This window comes from Cariama cristata, unplaced genomic scaffold, assembly GCF_000690535.1.
Source record: "Cariama cristata isolate BGI_N322 unplaced genomic scaffold, ASM69053v1 scaffold13778, whole genome shotgun sequence".
In the NCBI taxonomy this organism is placed as follows: Eukaryota; Metazoa; Chordata; class Aves; order Cariamiformes; family Cariamidae; genus Cariama; species Cariama cristata.
This window is the reverse complement of record NW_009630757.1, coordinates 55,499-69,346: the sequence shown is the minus strand read 5'-3', so window position 1 is coordinate 69,346 and position 13,848 is coordinate 55,499. Positions and strand designations below refer to the sequence as shown.

General features: G+C 40.2%; 1 protein-coding gene across 1 annotated transcript in view; it reads right to left on the bottom strand.

Annotated features, from left to right (window-relative positions):
- Positions 1-3,414: 3,414 nt before the first annotated feature.
- BBX (bobby sox homolog (Drosophila)) overlaps positions 3,415-13,848 on the bottom strand; it is a 57,990-nt gene continuing 47,556 nt past the window's right edge. The window contains exons 11-13 of the mRNA XM_009705688.1: positions 7,601-7,798; positions 6,736-6,928; positions 3,415-3,921 (exon numbers count right to left, since the gene is read on the bottom strand). Of these exons, the coding sequence (XP_009703990.1) occupies positions 3,834-3,921; positions 6,736-6,928; positions 7,601-7,798 (479 nt within the window). The 3' untranslated portion in view covers positions 3,415-3,833. The remainder of the gene's footprint in view (positions 3,922-6,735; positions 6,929-7,600; positions 7,799-13,848) is intronic.

The window sequence follows — 13,848 nt, the reverse complement described above, 5'->3', positions numbered from 1 at the left end:
TACAGTAGCTAAACAGGCAGTGGAAATTCAAACTGCTTCAATTTAATATCCTGTTCCAAAAGACAGCATCCAAACTAGAAGGCATTCCTTCGATCTGATGTGAGTTACAACTCTCTTGGGTTTCTACTTGGTACAAACTCCAGAGTGCTCTTCAGCCTTGTGCTACAAAGGCAGCTTTCACCCAAATAATAAAGACCAAAGCTGGAATTTAAACACCACAAGTTCACGCGCTTCTACCAATCCCTTGTTCCTCTGCCCCTTTCCAACAACGCTTATCACTTTAATTTCAAAAGTCATGCACCAATGCTATAAAATAGAAACCCAAACTACCAAGAAGTCTCTTGCTCATGACTTTGGGATACTGTATTAGTATAAAAGAGCATTCAGTCATCTTAAATAAATATATTCTATTTCTGAAATCACAGCACATTCAAGGGGTAGTTACTGCAATAAGCAGACCATTAAGTAATCTCCATAGATGTTTTTAGAATCATAGAATCACTTTGTTTGGAGAAGACCTTTTAAGATCATTGAGTTTTGACTGATTTGGTCTAATATCTGGAAAATAACCTACTGTGGGGATAAGAATCTGCATCTCAAATGTTCAGCAGAACGTTTTTCCCATATTTGTATACAGTACTAGAACAATTAAGAAGACATTACAGTAATTTTCTCCCAGCTGCTTAGATCTGTAGCTTTGGCTACGACAATGTATTTTGTATACCTCAAAACTACACATGAAATATCAAAGATCGCTAAATAAATAAAAGCCAAGGAAAACTGGGACAGTACTGCATTTTACACTTGAGACAAGATTCCCCCCTCCCATGGATAAGTCACAGAGGACGACTACGGTAAATGCTTTTCTTTTTTTTTTTTTTTAAAGAAAGATTTATACACAGGTTCAGATCCAGAAAATAATGTGAAATGCATAAATATCGATAGCTATAGCTAAGTTAAAATGGGTTCAGTAAAGTATGATACAACATATTCAGAATAAACAAAGCAGAAAAGCATCATATTTTGGTTTGCTTGAGATATACATAAGGTGCAACAATTTCTTCTCTAGAGGCATTTGTGGACAATGTGTTAACGGGTAACAGTGTTTGCTGGTATACTGAAGTACACACAATAGCAATAAGATTTTTCCAAAATGAAAGCAGCTGAAATTAATAAAAATTAAAACAAAACAAACAAGGAAAAAACCCAACCCCAATACAGTAAGATATTGGTCTGAAATTTTTGTTGTGCTAACAGACTTTGTTACCTGAAAATACTGATACCCCTTCTAGTAGATTCAGGGAAAATTCTAGCTACGGAAATCAAGACATCACTCAGAGAACCAACAAAGGCAAACGCCTAGTGAACTATAAAGCTTTGCAGGATTTCTGCTACTCTCAGTGCCTAATCGCTTAAAAATTAAGCATATCTACAAAAAGTTTTATAAGTATCTGAAAACAGTCATATCCAGTAAACTGACCCAACCCTACCCCCTCTCTAAGGGAAAGTCAAGGAAAAGCAGATCAAGTAAGATATTAATTCATATAGAAAAAAGTAATTTTCTGTTTCTTTTAAAAAAGGTACCATTAATATACAGAAATATCTTCAGGAACAATATTGAAATTTAAATCGAGGAAGGATGGGGTGCTTTGACAAAAATATATCTACTCTAAAGGTTTCTAGAGAAATAAGTTAGTACCATTGTCAACGTGAACGGCCTGCACTGTAACATATTTGGATTTCAGCTAATTATAAAGTGGTCCAAAACTCCAATAGCCACCTTGCTGTGACCCAACAGTTTTAAGTCTTTTAAGTTTTTCCTGTCTTGTTAAAATAACTTATAAAACTTTAATAAAATCTTATTAAAAATATCACCATAGGCTACAATGGCATTCTAGGGGCTCTTATTCATATATTCACCTGAATTTTTAAAAAGCCTTTTCACTGACTCATTGGCTTGTAAATTTTGTTGTTCTTTTGTTGTTGTTCCCTTCTTCCAACACATGCATCCTCGATGGTGCTATTTCAGTGACACTTCCCCAGCTACCTGCCTTTTGTCAGACCTTTAATCCTTTGTTACAACTCATGTGGTATGTTGTATATATATTGTTTCCTGACACTGAACCAAAGACTTTCACTTAGGTATAATGAAAGGCTAAACCTAGCAAGCATTAATAGAGTTACTGTCCATATGGCTATTACATCAAATTAGTTACAAAATAACCCCCAAACACATTATCAATTCAGTCAAGTATAAATAAGAATGCCTGATAGAATGATGTAAACTCGCATCATTTAAAGACTCAATTCAAAGAACTTCAAACTCAATCTAATACTATCAAAAGTTCAGCCGGTATGACGAAGACTAATAGAAAATTATTGCTGGAGTCCAATTTGGTAAATTGTTGTGCTACAATGCAAAAAGTAGGGAAACATCTTGTGCTATAGAAGAAGTACCCTGTTGAATTTGTAGCTTTAGATCAATTACTAGTGATCGTTTTGCATCTATTGGTAGGAATCAATGCTTGGTTATACAATAGTGGAAGTCAAGATAGCGAAGACAACAGGCCAAGTGATACACTTGGCGTGCTTTTGGGATGTATTTATGAGAGCAAAACACAAAAATTCAACACAAGCAAAGACAGAAACTGGCAGATGGGTCGGTTTGGTAGTCTGAATTCAGTCAAATGTTACTCTTCGGTTGTAGTTTATCTGTATACAACTTGCCACTTTACCAACACAAACTGTAATTGGCCCTTTACGCAAACTCTGAAGCTGATTTGGACTGTGCATAGTAACTATAACAATGCCAGTGTCTGTAAAATGTAAAAGGTATGTGTATTGGTGTACATGTATATCGAAAAGTCACGGTTTTAGGTTTTTCAGAACGGTGAAATAATACTAAGGTCACTTTTGAAAAACATATTTGCAGTATTTTTTTGTTTATAGGAAAGATTCAACAAGTCGCTCAGATATCTATGCAAAAATAAAGGAACCTTCCAAGGCATGAAAGACAAGTCAATTCTCTGCAGTATTTTTTTTTCCATACACCACTCCTTTTTCTAATGCACATCATCCTGGTTATTCAAAGCTAAATTAAAAAGAAACAAACCAAAACATAGCCTGTCAGAATTTTTCCCAGTAAACTCTACCACTCTGGTGGCAAATATAAAAGTGCAGAACATCTGGACCACATGGCTGCCCAAACACCGCTAACAATGGTACATCTGTCCAGGCTGCCTTGAGTTCTCTGGAACAGGTTTTAAATTCATTCTACAATATAAACGTAGGCATAACCTATCAATATAAACCATCTTAGAACGTAAATCTTCATGTACAAAAATGACTAAGAATATCTAATAATAACTAGTGCAGTGCGTCAGTGTTTTTGTTGTTGTTGTTTTTTTTTGTTGTTTTTTTTGTTGGTTTTTTTTTTCCATTTTCATTTAGAATAACTAGGTATTATACGAAACTAGTTGCCGTACTCTCTGGTTGGTAAAAGAGATGCTGTGTGAGCTAACAGTAAAGGCAGCCTTTTTCACACCAACCACCTATTTACTGTTTAAAAGCCTTCAATAGAAAGCAAGCTCTGGGATCATTCCATTTCTGTTCAGTAATAGACAATTGTTATCACTCTCCAACATACTGGGTTCCAATTTAAGGACCTGGCCCAGGTTGCTAACGTCTGGCTTCCAGTGAAATCTGGGCCACTCAGAGCAGTAAGCACTTGCTTCAAGTCTATAGTTTCCATCATATGGACTGACTAGCTTCCCTTGGTAAAGACAAGGCTAGGATATTAGGTAAAGCACAATGTTTTACAATAAAGTGGAGCTTCACTGGTCAGCGCAGGAAATAAGCACTGGAGCCTGAGACATTTCATTTGGCTGTCCATCATGTGGGAGAGGTGTGGCCCTCTGACTTCTGCAAAAGAAGAAAAGAAAAGCCACCCATCATTATTTGGAGCACGGGAGGTGCTTTTATCAGACTGGAAAGGATGGAAAGCGGCATGTGATACAGTTTAACATCTGACATTACAGCACCATAACTCCCTGCGGCTACAGATGCCCACATACCACTGTTACACACTCTTTTTAGAGGCGTTCCTGCAACAGTAACACAATATCCTGAGGACAACCTGCAAGACAATGCAAAGTCAGGCAAAACCAAGTGATGGTATTTGACTACACAAAACAAAATGCACGGCTGAAGAGTAAGTTAGGAGCGCACAAGTGCTGTTACTGATTTTGTAAGGGAGTGGCTTCAGCCCTCAGAAGCAGAGAGTACAGCTCATGGTGTGGCAAAAGAAGGTAAACGCACAGAGGCATCTCTCATGTTAATGTGGGTCAACAGCCAGCTTTTAAGCAATATGGAAACATACTCATCAGCAGAGTTGCACATTGGGATTACTCCAAGTTTCATGACTTAACACTTCATCAGCCCAGCACAACATTTCTTTCATTACTACAGCAGTGTTAATTTACAAATGATCCCCTGGCACAGGGTATCATAAAAATAAACTGCGTCAGAATTATGTGCTGGAAATCAACATCAATCACTGTAGCAGATGGACTTAGTAGAGCTCCTTTGCAGCTTGCCTTTTAAAACACATACACAAAGCACGTCATCGCCTGTTATCTAATCTCACAAGTCAGGTTCTATTTTTGTTACAGTATGTGTCATTTGCAGCAATGAAAAATCTGTGGCCCACTTCTTATTTACACAAGGGCCACTTTACCTCATGCTGGCACAGCTAAGCCCCCAGCAGAAAGAGAGGTACCAATGTGCTTTGCACAACTGGAGCGCAATGAAGTGGCCTTGGCACAAAATGCAGGTCAGGCTCACAGCGCTTCACCGGGGCATGCACAAGGTAAATAAAGCTAAACGGAAGCCTTCAAACAAAAACCACGCTGCCACTTCCAGACAAGCTCTAATTACAGTCAAAAAGGAGTTTGGCTTCCACGGCCCAAGGCTCTGTGAAATTATTTAATAATTAAATTCGGACACTGAGGAAATACATGAAGAAAATCTCTAGCGCTGTTCTCATTTCTGGCTATTTGCAAATAAAGAAGTGAGTTGCAAAAGATAACAAACAGTTGACAGAGTAGAAAACAGAGAAGCATCTAGCCCACCAGATTTAGGTTTCTGTTTCAACTTCCATTTGTCAAGTCTGAGAGAGACATGGCTGAGTTTCTACTGGGTTCCTGGTTTTCATTTCCCCTGGGTGATTACAAGCTGGAATTTGCAACAGCCGCTGGACATTTGCCAGTTTGGTGTTTTCAGGCCTCATGGAAGGTGCTGCATTGCTCTAGCTGCACGATGAGATGACAAAAGGTGGGAGTAAGAAAGAAAGACCCAAAGAGAAGGCTATGTAAAACATTAGCTCACTTCAACAGGGACAAGAACTTTTAGAGGAACAAAGAGGGAAAAACCACAGCAAAGTGAATCCTGTTGCTCTTGCGCAATTCTGGTCAGTGCCAATAGAGATCAATGAACCCACAAGGGCGTGAGTGAGAGCAGAGCTTAGCATGGCGCTTCCCCAAGTCTCACTTCACGGCTTCTGACCACAGAAGACGACAGAAATGAGTTCAGACTTTTGCTGCCCTGATAGCAGATGCTTGTTTTGCAATGCTGGGAAGAAAGACCAGGCTGACTGCAGTGTGAAAACACTTCTCACCCAAAATAATGTTGCTTAAGCAAGACAACAGCTTCTGCAGAAAAAAGCTAGCAGGCTGGGTTCAGCTGACTTTGCTTCTTGTAGGGCCCCTGAGCTTCCAAAAAATTTTCCAATGTTTGATATGCAGCCTGAACAGACAGGACTGGGTCAGTCAATGGGAGCCATGAGATCAACAGTAAACTGAGGTTGTGAAGGGTTTCATCAACCGCTGCCTTGTGGAGTTTCTTAGGCAGCCAGTAATCTGTCAAATGTCATCTGCAGAGGCTGTGATGGTTTCAAACTGGCCCGGCACTTCCTTGCTGACCTTCCACTGCAGGAAAAGGATGGGGTTTCATCTCCAATAAGCTGCAGCATCAAAGAACAACACTGGATAATTAAGAGCCAAGGATTTGCTGTCATTGGTTGCCTCCCATCACAGGTCTAGCATGCATGGTCTGACCATGCTGAACTGACCCAACAGCCCTAAATAATCTGCACATTCTCCACCTGATCTGTGTGGACAGTCTACTCACTAACTGAGAGGATCAACCCAAACTCTCCATCACCCAGAGTTTTTCTGCCCCACGTCATTCTGTAGATGCTTTGCCTCCTACACAGTAAAGCACAAGAGTAAAAATAACACATCAGCTTCCTCCAGCCACGTTCAGCATAAAAACTTCAGCTGAAGTTACGAGAAATTCTCTCCAGTCTCAGGTCACTGAAAAATCCAAATCAGCATGCAATAGCTATTTAAATCTGCTATTATCTGACAAATGGCACTTGATAATTAGAAACCCTCAAATCATTAGCATCTCAAGGAGCATATGAACCTGCTTATATACAAAAATTGGTAGGTAAGCATACCAGGGAAGATCATTTTACTGACTACTGAAATAGATTACATTGTCATTTAGGCGAACACTTAATGCTACTAAGCAAGTGGTGTAAAACAGACATTCACAGAAAATCTGTGGAAAAGGAAATGCAGGCCAAATTAAACACTTTGCAATTCACACGCTTTCTGAACAAGCTCGCAGCCACACACTATTCACTTAGACAACACGAGGAAAAGAAGACCATACCTGTGTACATTTTCCATGGCTGCTACTTCTGCCAGAGCAGCTAAGCTAAAAAATGCAGACACTGCTGGCATATCTGATGTAATACTATGATTTTCTTCTGTCTCTGTGGTTCTGGAGCATTCACTGTTGCAATCTGTTTCTGCACTTGATGTTTTTTGAAGAGTACTTTGTGGCAGCTCTTTTGGCTTCTCCTCTGCAAGAAAAGAAAGTGAAGCTTGCCAATCTAGCCCTTAAAATCACAGCAGTCCATATACACTGACTGGTCTGGTGTTAACAGTATCTTTACCTTTAGGACTTTGATTTTGCAAATGTAATCCGATCCATGCTGCAACCTCTTCTGACCCAAGAAGCACGGCACTAAGGTTTATGAAGCAATTTACTGATTTTGCATTCAACTGAGTTTGATCTTTTAGGTCAGACAAGACAGCTTTTGTGTACATTTCAGATACAGAAGTCCAGAAAGATTATCTCAGCAGCAGAGGACTCCTGCAAGGACTGTGGCGTTGACTGTCGTGTTATGGAATTCATTTTTACATCCTATAACTAGGTGCAATATAATTTCTTTCTTGGACTGGAAACAAATTATGAAAGACAACTGTTTTGCACTTCTCTCTATGTTAGCTCTCAGTTCTTAGAGAGAAATATCCAGGGAGAGAAGACAGATTTGGGCATTCAAACAAAAGAAGTTGGCCATTATGGACTCACCAATTTCCCAGTTGATTGACATCTGTATTTTAAAGAATAACCTTACTAAGCAGGTACGACAACAAGCTAAGTGAAAAATACTTCCCTGATAGGTCGTTTGTACTCCCAAACCTTCTCCAACCATTCAGTTTTAACAAAATTTAAACTCCAATTTCCTTACCCTGTGTCCCTCCTGCTGGTGACACTCGACCATCTGCTGTTCGGACAAGATGTGTGATTTTAGTTTTCCTTGCTTTCCTTTTCTGGCTGCCAACTAAAGGCTCATGCATCATTGCTGGCTCTGGAGTGTTTAGGGCAGATATAGAAATTTTATTCTTCCAGGCAGACTCACTGGAATTTCTGTCTTCTGAGAGTATGGCTAAAAGAGGATAAAAATGCAGTTTTACATGTAGAATAATTCAGCTACTAGCTATGCTCATTTACCATTTTGCATCTATCTGCAGAAAGCTTTCCCTCACAGGTACTCAGAGCATAACCCACGGCAAGATATGATCCGAACGCTGCAGACATTTGCAGGGGAATAGTTGCATCAGCTCTTAAAGATATCCTGGAAGGTTCAAGTTTCTAATATTTGCAAAGAAAACTGTGAGACAGGCAGTAGCTCAGCAGGAGCAGGGTATCAAACAATCTGTATAAAACACTCTCCAACAGAAGATGCCAGCACGTAGCTAAGAGACAAAATGTATTTAAGGAACAATAATAGTCCTCATGTAAGCTTATCTTAGCTCAGAGATGGACTCACAAGCAGAATTCAGGAATTCCTGACTAACCCCCAGTCTTCTCTCTATAGTCACCCTACATCATCTCCTCTAAGCAGAGGGAAATACTGCCTTTTACAAAGTAACAAACCTTTAAAAACACCTAAAAGGCAGCAAATACAAAAGCAGAGCTGGATCACAGCTGAAGACAAGAATGCTCAAAAAAAAAAAAAAGTAAGCAAGCACGGGATAAAATACCGTGACGGAAATACTGCCTACATAAAGTCAGAGAGTGAGAAAGGAACAGTTTGAATCTTTCTCAATAGCACCAGTGTTGGCGTTTCAAAGTAGCCTTCTGCCCTGACACGATCACAAATTTTCACCTGGCTAAACATCGCTTTAATCTGGTTCATGAAGAAAGTGGTCAGGCAGCAATTACAAAATGTGTATAAGCTTCCAAAGTCTGAGATCAGTGTGTAGTTGTCAATCATTTGTAATTTCCATTGATTTAATAAGCCATATTGCTAATACCATAGGGTATCACTAGTTCATAAATTCAATCTGTGACATCTTTTCTTCTCCTACGATTAAAGTAGTATGAGGCCTACCTCATCTGCGATGACTGCAAGCTAGGGTTAGAAAGAGACTACAGGTAATAAAGGGAATGCCTAAGTAATTTCTTACAGATGTCTGTCTAACCTGTTTTGAAAGTGGGACCGCTCACGGCACCTGTACCAAGTTCTTGGGGGATTTTTTCCCATTGCACTGCCATCCTGAATGACTATGTATTTTCTCCTAATACCTGCATCTCATGTCCCCGGACGCACTTTCAATGTGTTATTTTCTTAACTACATGTCAGGTTATACCCCATCTTTTTGCAACAGCCCTTTACATATTTCAGAGCCATTACTGTGTCTACAGTTAGCTTTCTCTTCCTCACAATTTCTTTCAATTTTTCTTCCCATTTTAAAGATATGTTTAAGACCCATTTGTTCACTTTCTGGGCAGTAGGACCAGCAAAAATTACATGGACAAAAGTCAAGCTGGAGTGCAAACCACTGCTCTTTCTGAAGGGCTCAGCACTGAACAAGACCATCTCCTGCACCGAGACTCGTCCCATCACGCAGCAGCGCCCAGCCCTACAGACTGTGCACAACAGTCAAGCAGTCTGCATGGACTCTGCCCTCTTTCATTTTAGTGTGTATTTAGTTTATTTATTTTATAGATTTAATGAGCTTCCTGTACAAAGATATGGCTGATACAACCTCTATCTTTTACTACCTTCTTTAATTGTTAACGGTGCGAGGATGTGGACTGGGTGAAGAGGATAACTGTACCACATTTTATCTTGTTAGCTGTTATGCTGTAAAACTTTTTTTTTTTTTTGTAAAGAGAGCAAGAGAAATCACAAGAAAAGATCTGCCCCATAACAGTCCAATTAAGTAGAAGAGTCAAGGACTGTAAATGTGACTTACAAGTAACTCAGCTGGGCTAATAGTAAGATGTTCAGATAAGCCTACTGCACTGACTGAGACCAAAATCTTAATTGGAATGTATAATTAAATAGGCAGCTTTCTCTCTAGATTTCTTATTTGGGAATTCATATGCGTTGATTATGTATTAATGTAATGGTTTGGTTGGAGTCCAACACTATTTGTTAATTCTGATTTGGGGATTTGCTTTAATTAGACAGTACTTTGACAGTACTATTTAATTGTAGTTTGATTGAGTTTATAAAGGCTTTAATCTTAGTAATACAATTCACTTTTTTTTTTTACATTTAATAAAAATATTAAGACATGATTTCAAACAATAAACAACATATCATAGAAAGAAACCTGATTTGGTATGTTTTCAATTAGATATGTTATATATGACAAACCGTGTCAGGTCACTAGAAATTAACTTGATTGGGCAATACAGTAGACAGTTACCTTTTACATTTGTCTTCTTTCTCATACTGTATGCGGCAAAAAGCTCAAGAAATTAAAGATAAGAAAAAAAATCTTGAAAGGTAAAATAAAAAGAGGTGATAGTTATTAAAGACATAAGATGTTGGTGTGTTTGACTAAGAAAAAAGCAGAAGGTGGCTGACAAACTCAGGATGCAGCAAGTACATTCCCTGTCCGTGTTTTAAGGTTTTTCAGTCCTTGAAATGAGACTTGAGAGTCCTCCACTTCTTTTTCTCCTCTAGCTCTAAAGTGAGCTCTTTATCACTTCATTGTAACGTTGCTGTCATACAGTTTTGAAGAAGGAAGGATTGAAGGTGAAAAATGAAGGAGTATTTTTTTGTGTGTGTGGGGAGGTGGAAGGTAGGTATTGAAGGGAAGAGCAGCTTTTTTTCTTCTCCAGCAGTTTCAGTGGAAGTTGGGATAAGAAATCATTTAATTGACTTCTTTACAGACTATTATTCAAGCAGACATATAACCTAACTTGGAGGAAAGCACACAAAGGCTTCACTCACAAGACCCTCTGCACTGAACTCCAGAGGAGAAAGGAGTGCATGCTTCAACAACTGTACAGCTCAGCTAGGTGCTAACAGGGGTCCTCCTGCACCTCCTTCAAGACGAACAGCACCCTATTGCTTCCACTGACAAAGGTATATCCACACAGATGCTCCAAACCAGGACCTGGTTTTGCTGTATAGAAAGGACAGGGCTCAACAAGTTTAATTCCCTGTATTTTTGTTTAATAATTTCTTTAATCCTGTTTCCACACAGTCTTGTGTTCAAGAACTGTCTCATGTAGAGCTCAGCTAATTTTCAGGAGAATCCTGCCTAGAAATGCAATGAGGTTCTGCAGCTACTGCGCAGTCCTGCAAACAGGTATTTGCATGGTTAGCTTTCCACATGACAGTAGCACGTGCAGAACTACAGGGCTATTTTTGCAAGTAGAGTTGAGCACATGATATGAAGATGTGGGCCTTTTGGTGTGCTTATACCACAGTGACAAGAACGACTTTGAGAGAAAAACATCTAGAGCTCCATGCCAGATGGTTTCCTGAGCAAGATTTGTTAAAAGTTAGCATGGACAGTTTACCCTAGTCTGCAGGCATGCAGAGTACACGTAGTCTTATTTCCACCTCATCTTTGTGAATAAGAAAAATGAAGTCAATTGGATTGACTCAGCACATCACTAAAGAGGACAAGCTTTTCAGACTGAACCCCAACAAGACAGATTTATGAGAATTTCTTCAGCAATGCCTATCTTCATGAGAGAGCGCTGTAGAAGTTTAACCACAATGCTCTGTGGGTCTAAGCGCGCTGGTATCAAGGAGAAAAGGTGGGCTGTAATGCTCTAACAGTCTTTATGAAGTTAAAAAGGGGAAGTCTAGCAAGGCAGAGCAAAGCTTCAAGTCACCAGTGCCTGGGGAACCACTTCACCAAGGAAGTGATGCCAAGCACACTCTGACCTACACTTCGGTGCAAATTCCAGCTCTTTTGACAACGGGATGCTGCTGCAACACTGCTCGTAGGGTCAGGCGATATATGGAGCTGCAGCAAGGGCTGGGGACTAAGAAGCAGAGATTCACCAGCTGACCAAGCAGCAGATGGTCAAGCCAGGTGTATGGAACAGCTGCCTGGATGGGAAGCTCTGCTGCGTGAGCCTATGCTGACCCAGCCCTTTTCCAGCCCGGATGGATGCCAAAGGCACAGCAGCACAGAGCTGCCGGCTCCCTCTGGGCGACAGGCCCCACACAGCAGGTCTTTCTCAGCAGAAAATAAAAACAATCCCCCCAAAAAAGTAATTCTGCTAATTTTCTGCACTTTCTGTTCTTTCTCAAACATATCTGCTAAGGCTGAGCAGACTGATGTGCGTGTGAGAGGTGATGGAGGATCAGTAGCAGGCAGTTATCTCTACCAGCCACAGGAGATGGGGCTCCTTCACCCATCAACTAGTGCTGAGACTGGTCTACACATTCATCTCCTCTTCTCTCCTTCTGGCGCAAAGGCCAGCATTGCATCTGGTTGTTACACAAACCATGCAAGAGCCCTCAGGCACAGCTCACTAAATGTACCTGCAGGGACTCAATGGTTGTGACTTACCCCTTGTTAAAGTATTGCTTCCCATCAGAAAGCCTTGACAGTGTGGCAGAAAATCAATCTCTTGGTTGAGTGGTGTTCGGCCTCCTCAAACAGGGATGGGTCCAACTAAGCGTCTGTCAGCCTTCCCAAGGAAGTGACATACCTCTTAACATATTCAGCTGCATTACTGTGTGCTCTCTGCTAGCAGGGCAGGGGTTGTGGCATGTCCACTGGTATTTTACTGGGCTGTAAACTCATAATATGGTGATGTGCATTGGTGATGCTGTGTACGATGTGGTCACGTGGAGTCAAAATTCACTCAGACACTCAAACCAGAGGCAAACATAGACAACATGATTCAATCACATCAAAATTTGCCTTTACTTCACTTACTGTTCCTCATTCAAAACACAGATGCACACAGGCACACGCATTTTTCAAGATAAAATGTGAATCCAGTATGACCTCTGCTGACAGCAACCCTTCCAAGTGTCTTCTCTCCAGCTATAAGAAAATTCAAGCTCCTTCCTCCAGTAAAATTAACTCCATAAAAACCAAAACCACACATTATAGATTTGTGAGTCACCACAAGTATAGGCTAACCACAAAAAGCAGTTGAAATTTTCATTTAGTGTTTGATTCACTATACCCTTGTATATTTGAATTGAAATGAAGATGCTTGGATTCCCAGCTTGAATACTGCAGAATATTGGACAGTGGAGTCAAACAATTTAGGGCCCTGCTGCCTACGAACTCACGAAAGGATGAAGTTACGTAGGCAGCACACAATGACAAGGCTGTACGCTGTCTGCCAAGGCCATACCCACACCGCACTTTGCTGATCAGCGCTTTGATTTCAGTGTCACTACGTGGTACACTTAAGAGTAGGCAAGACCCCAGATTTTTTCCTCCTTCGTAACTCAGAGAAAATACAGTTCCCCACCAACATATATATCCACTGTCTTTGCTTTGATGATTTCTATGTGGGCTGTGTAAGACTGGTAAGTTCCTTGTGTCTTTGCTTCAGTCTTGGGAGGAACTTGGCAAACTGGCCCTACTCCAGCAAATGCACAGACACATCTTTAATGTTTAGACACGATGACATTATTCACATGCTTAACTTCCAAGGACATGCCTCTGTGTTGTGCTGGAACGAGGCCAGGTTACTCAACACTTGCCAGGCTTGAATCTTTGATCATTGTGCACACTTCACTTTATACCAAAACAGGCTGGTTTCTCTTAAACAAATGGAGGTTTTGACATTTTGTTTAGCCACATTTTACATCTGCAGATTTTAAAATATCTGTATTTTTTACTCTATCATGTATTAAACACTTTCTGTTTCTTTTCCCAAAGGAGAATTTAAATACCCATTTTTCTAATTTGTCTACATGGTATATTAATAATTCAGGAAGAAAAATCTGAATGGCACCCAGTAAAAGCTATGTTAATGTATGATGCCTTTTTCACACTGCCATGGAAGCAAGATAGTCACTTCTCATAAGCGACTCCCACAACATGTTTGTTGTACAAATACAACGAAACAGAGCAAGTAATTTCAAAATATTTGCACCATTGAATGCAGCAGAGCTGGCAGAGCCTATGTGGAAAAATAGTGCATGTGCACCACGGAGAACAGAAAACATAGCATCAGGAAAGGAGAGGAAATGACATGGCCAAGCCT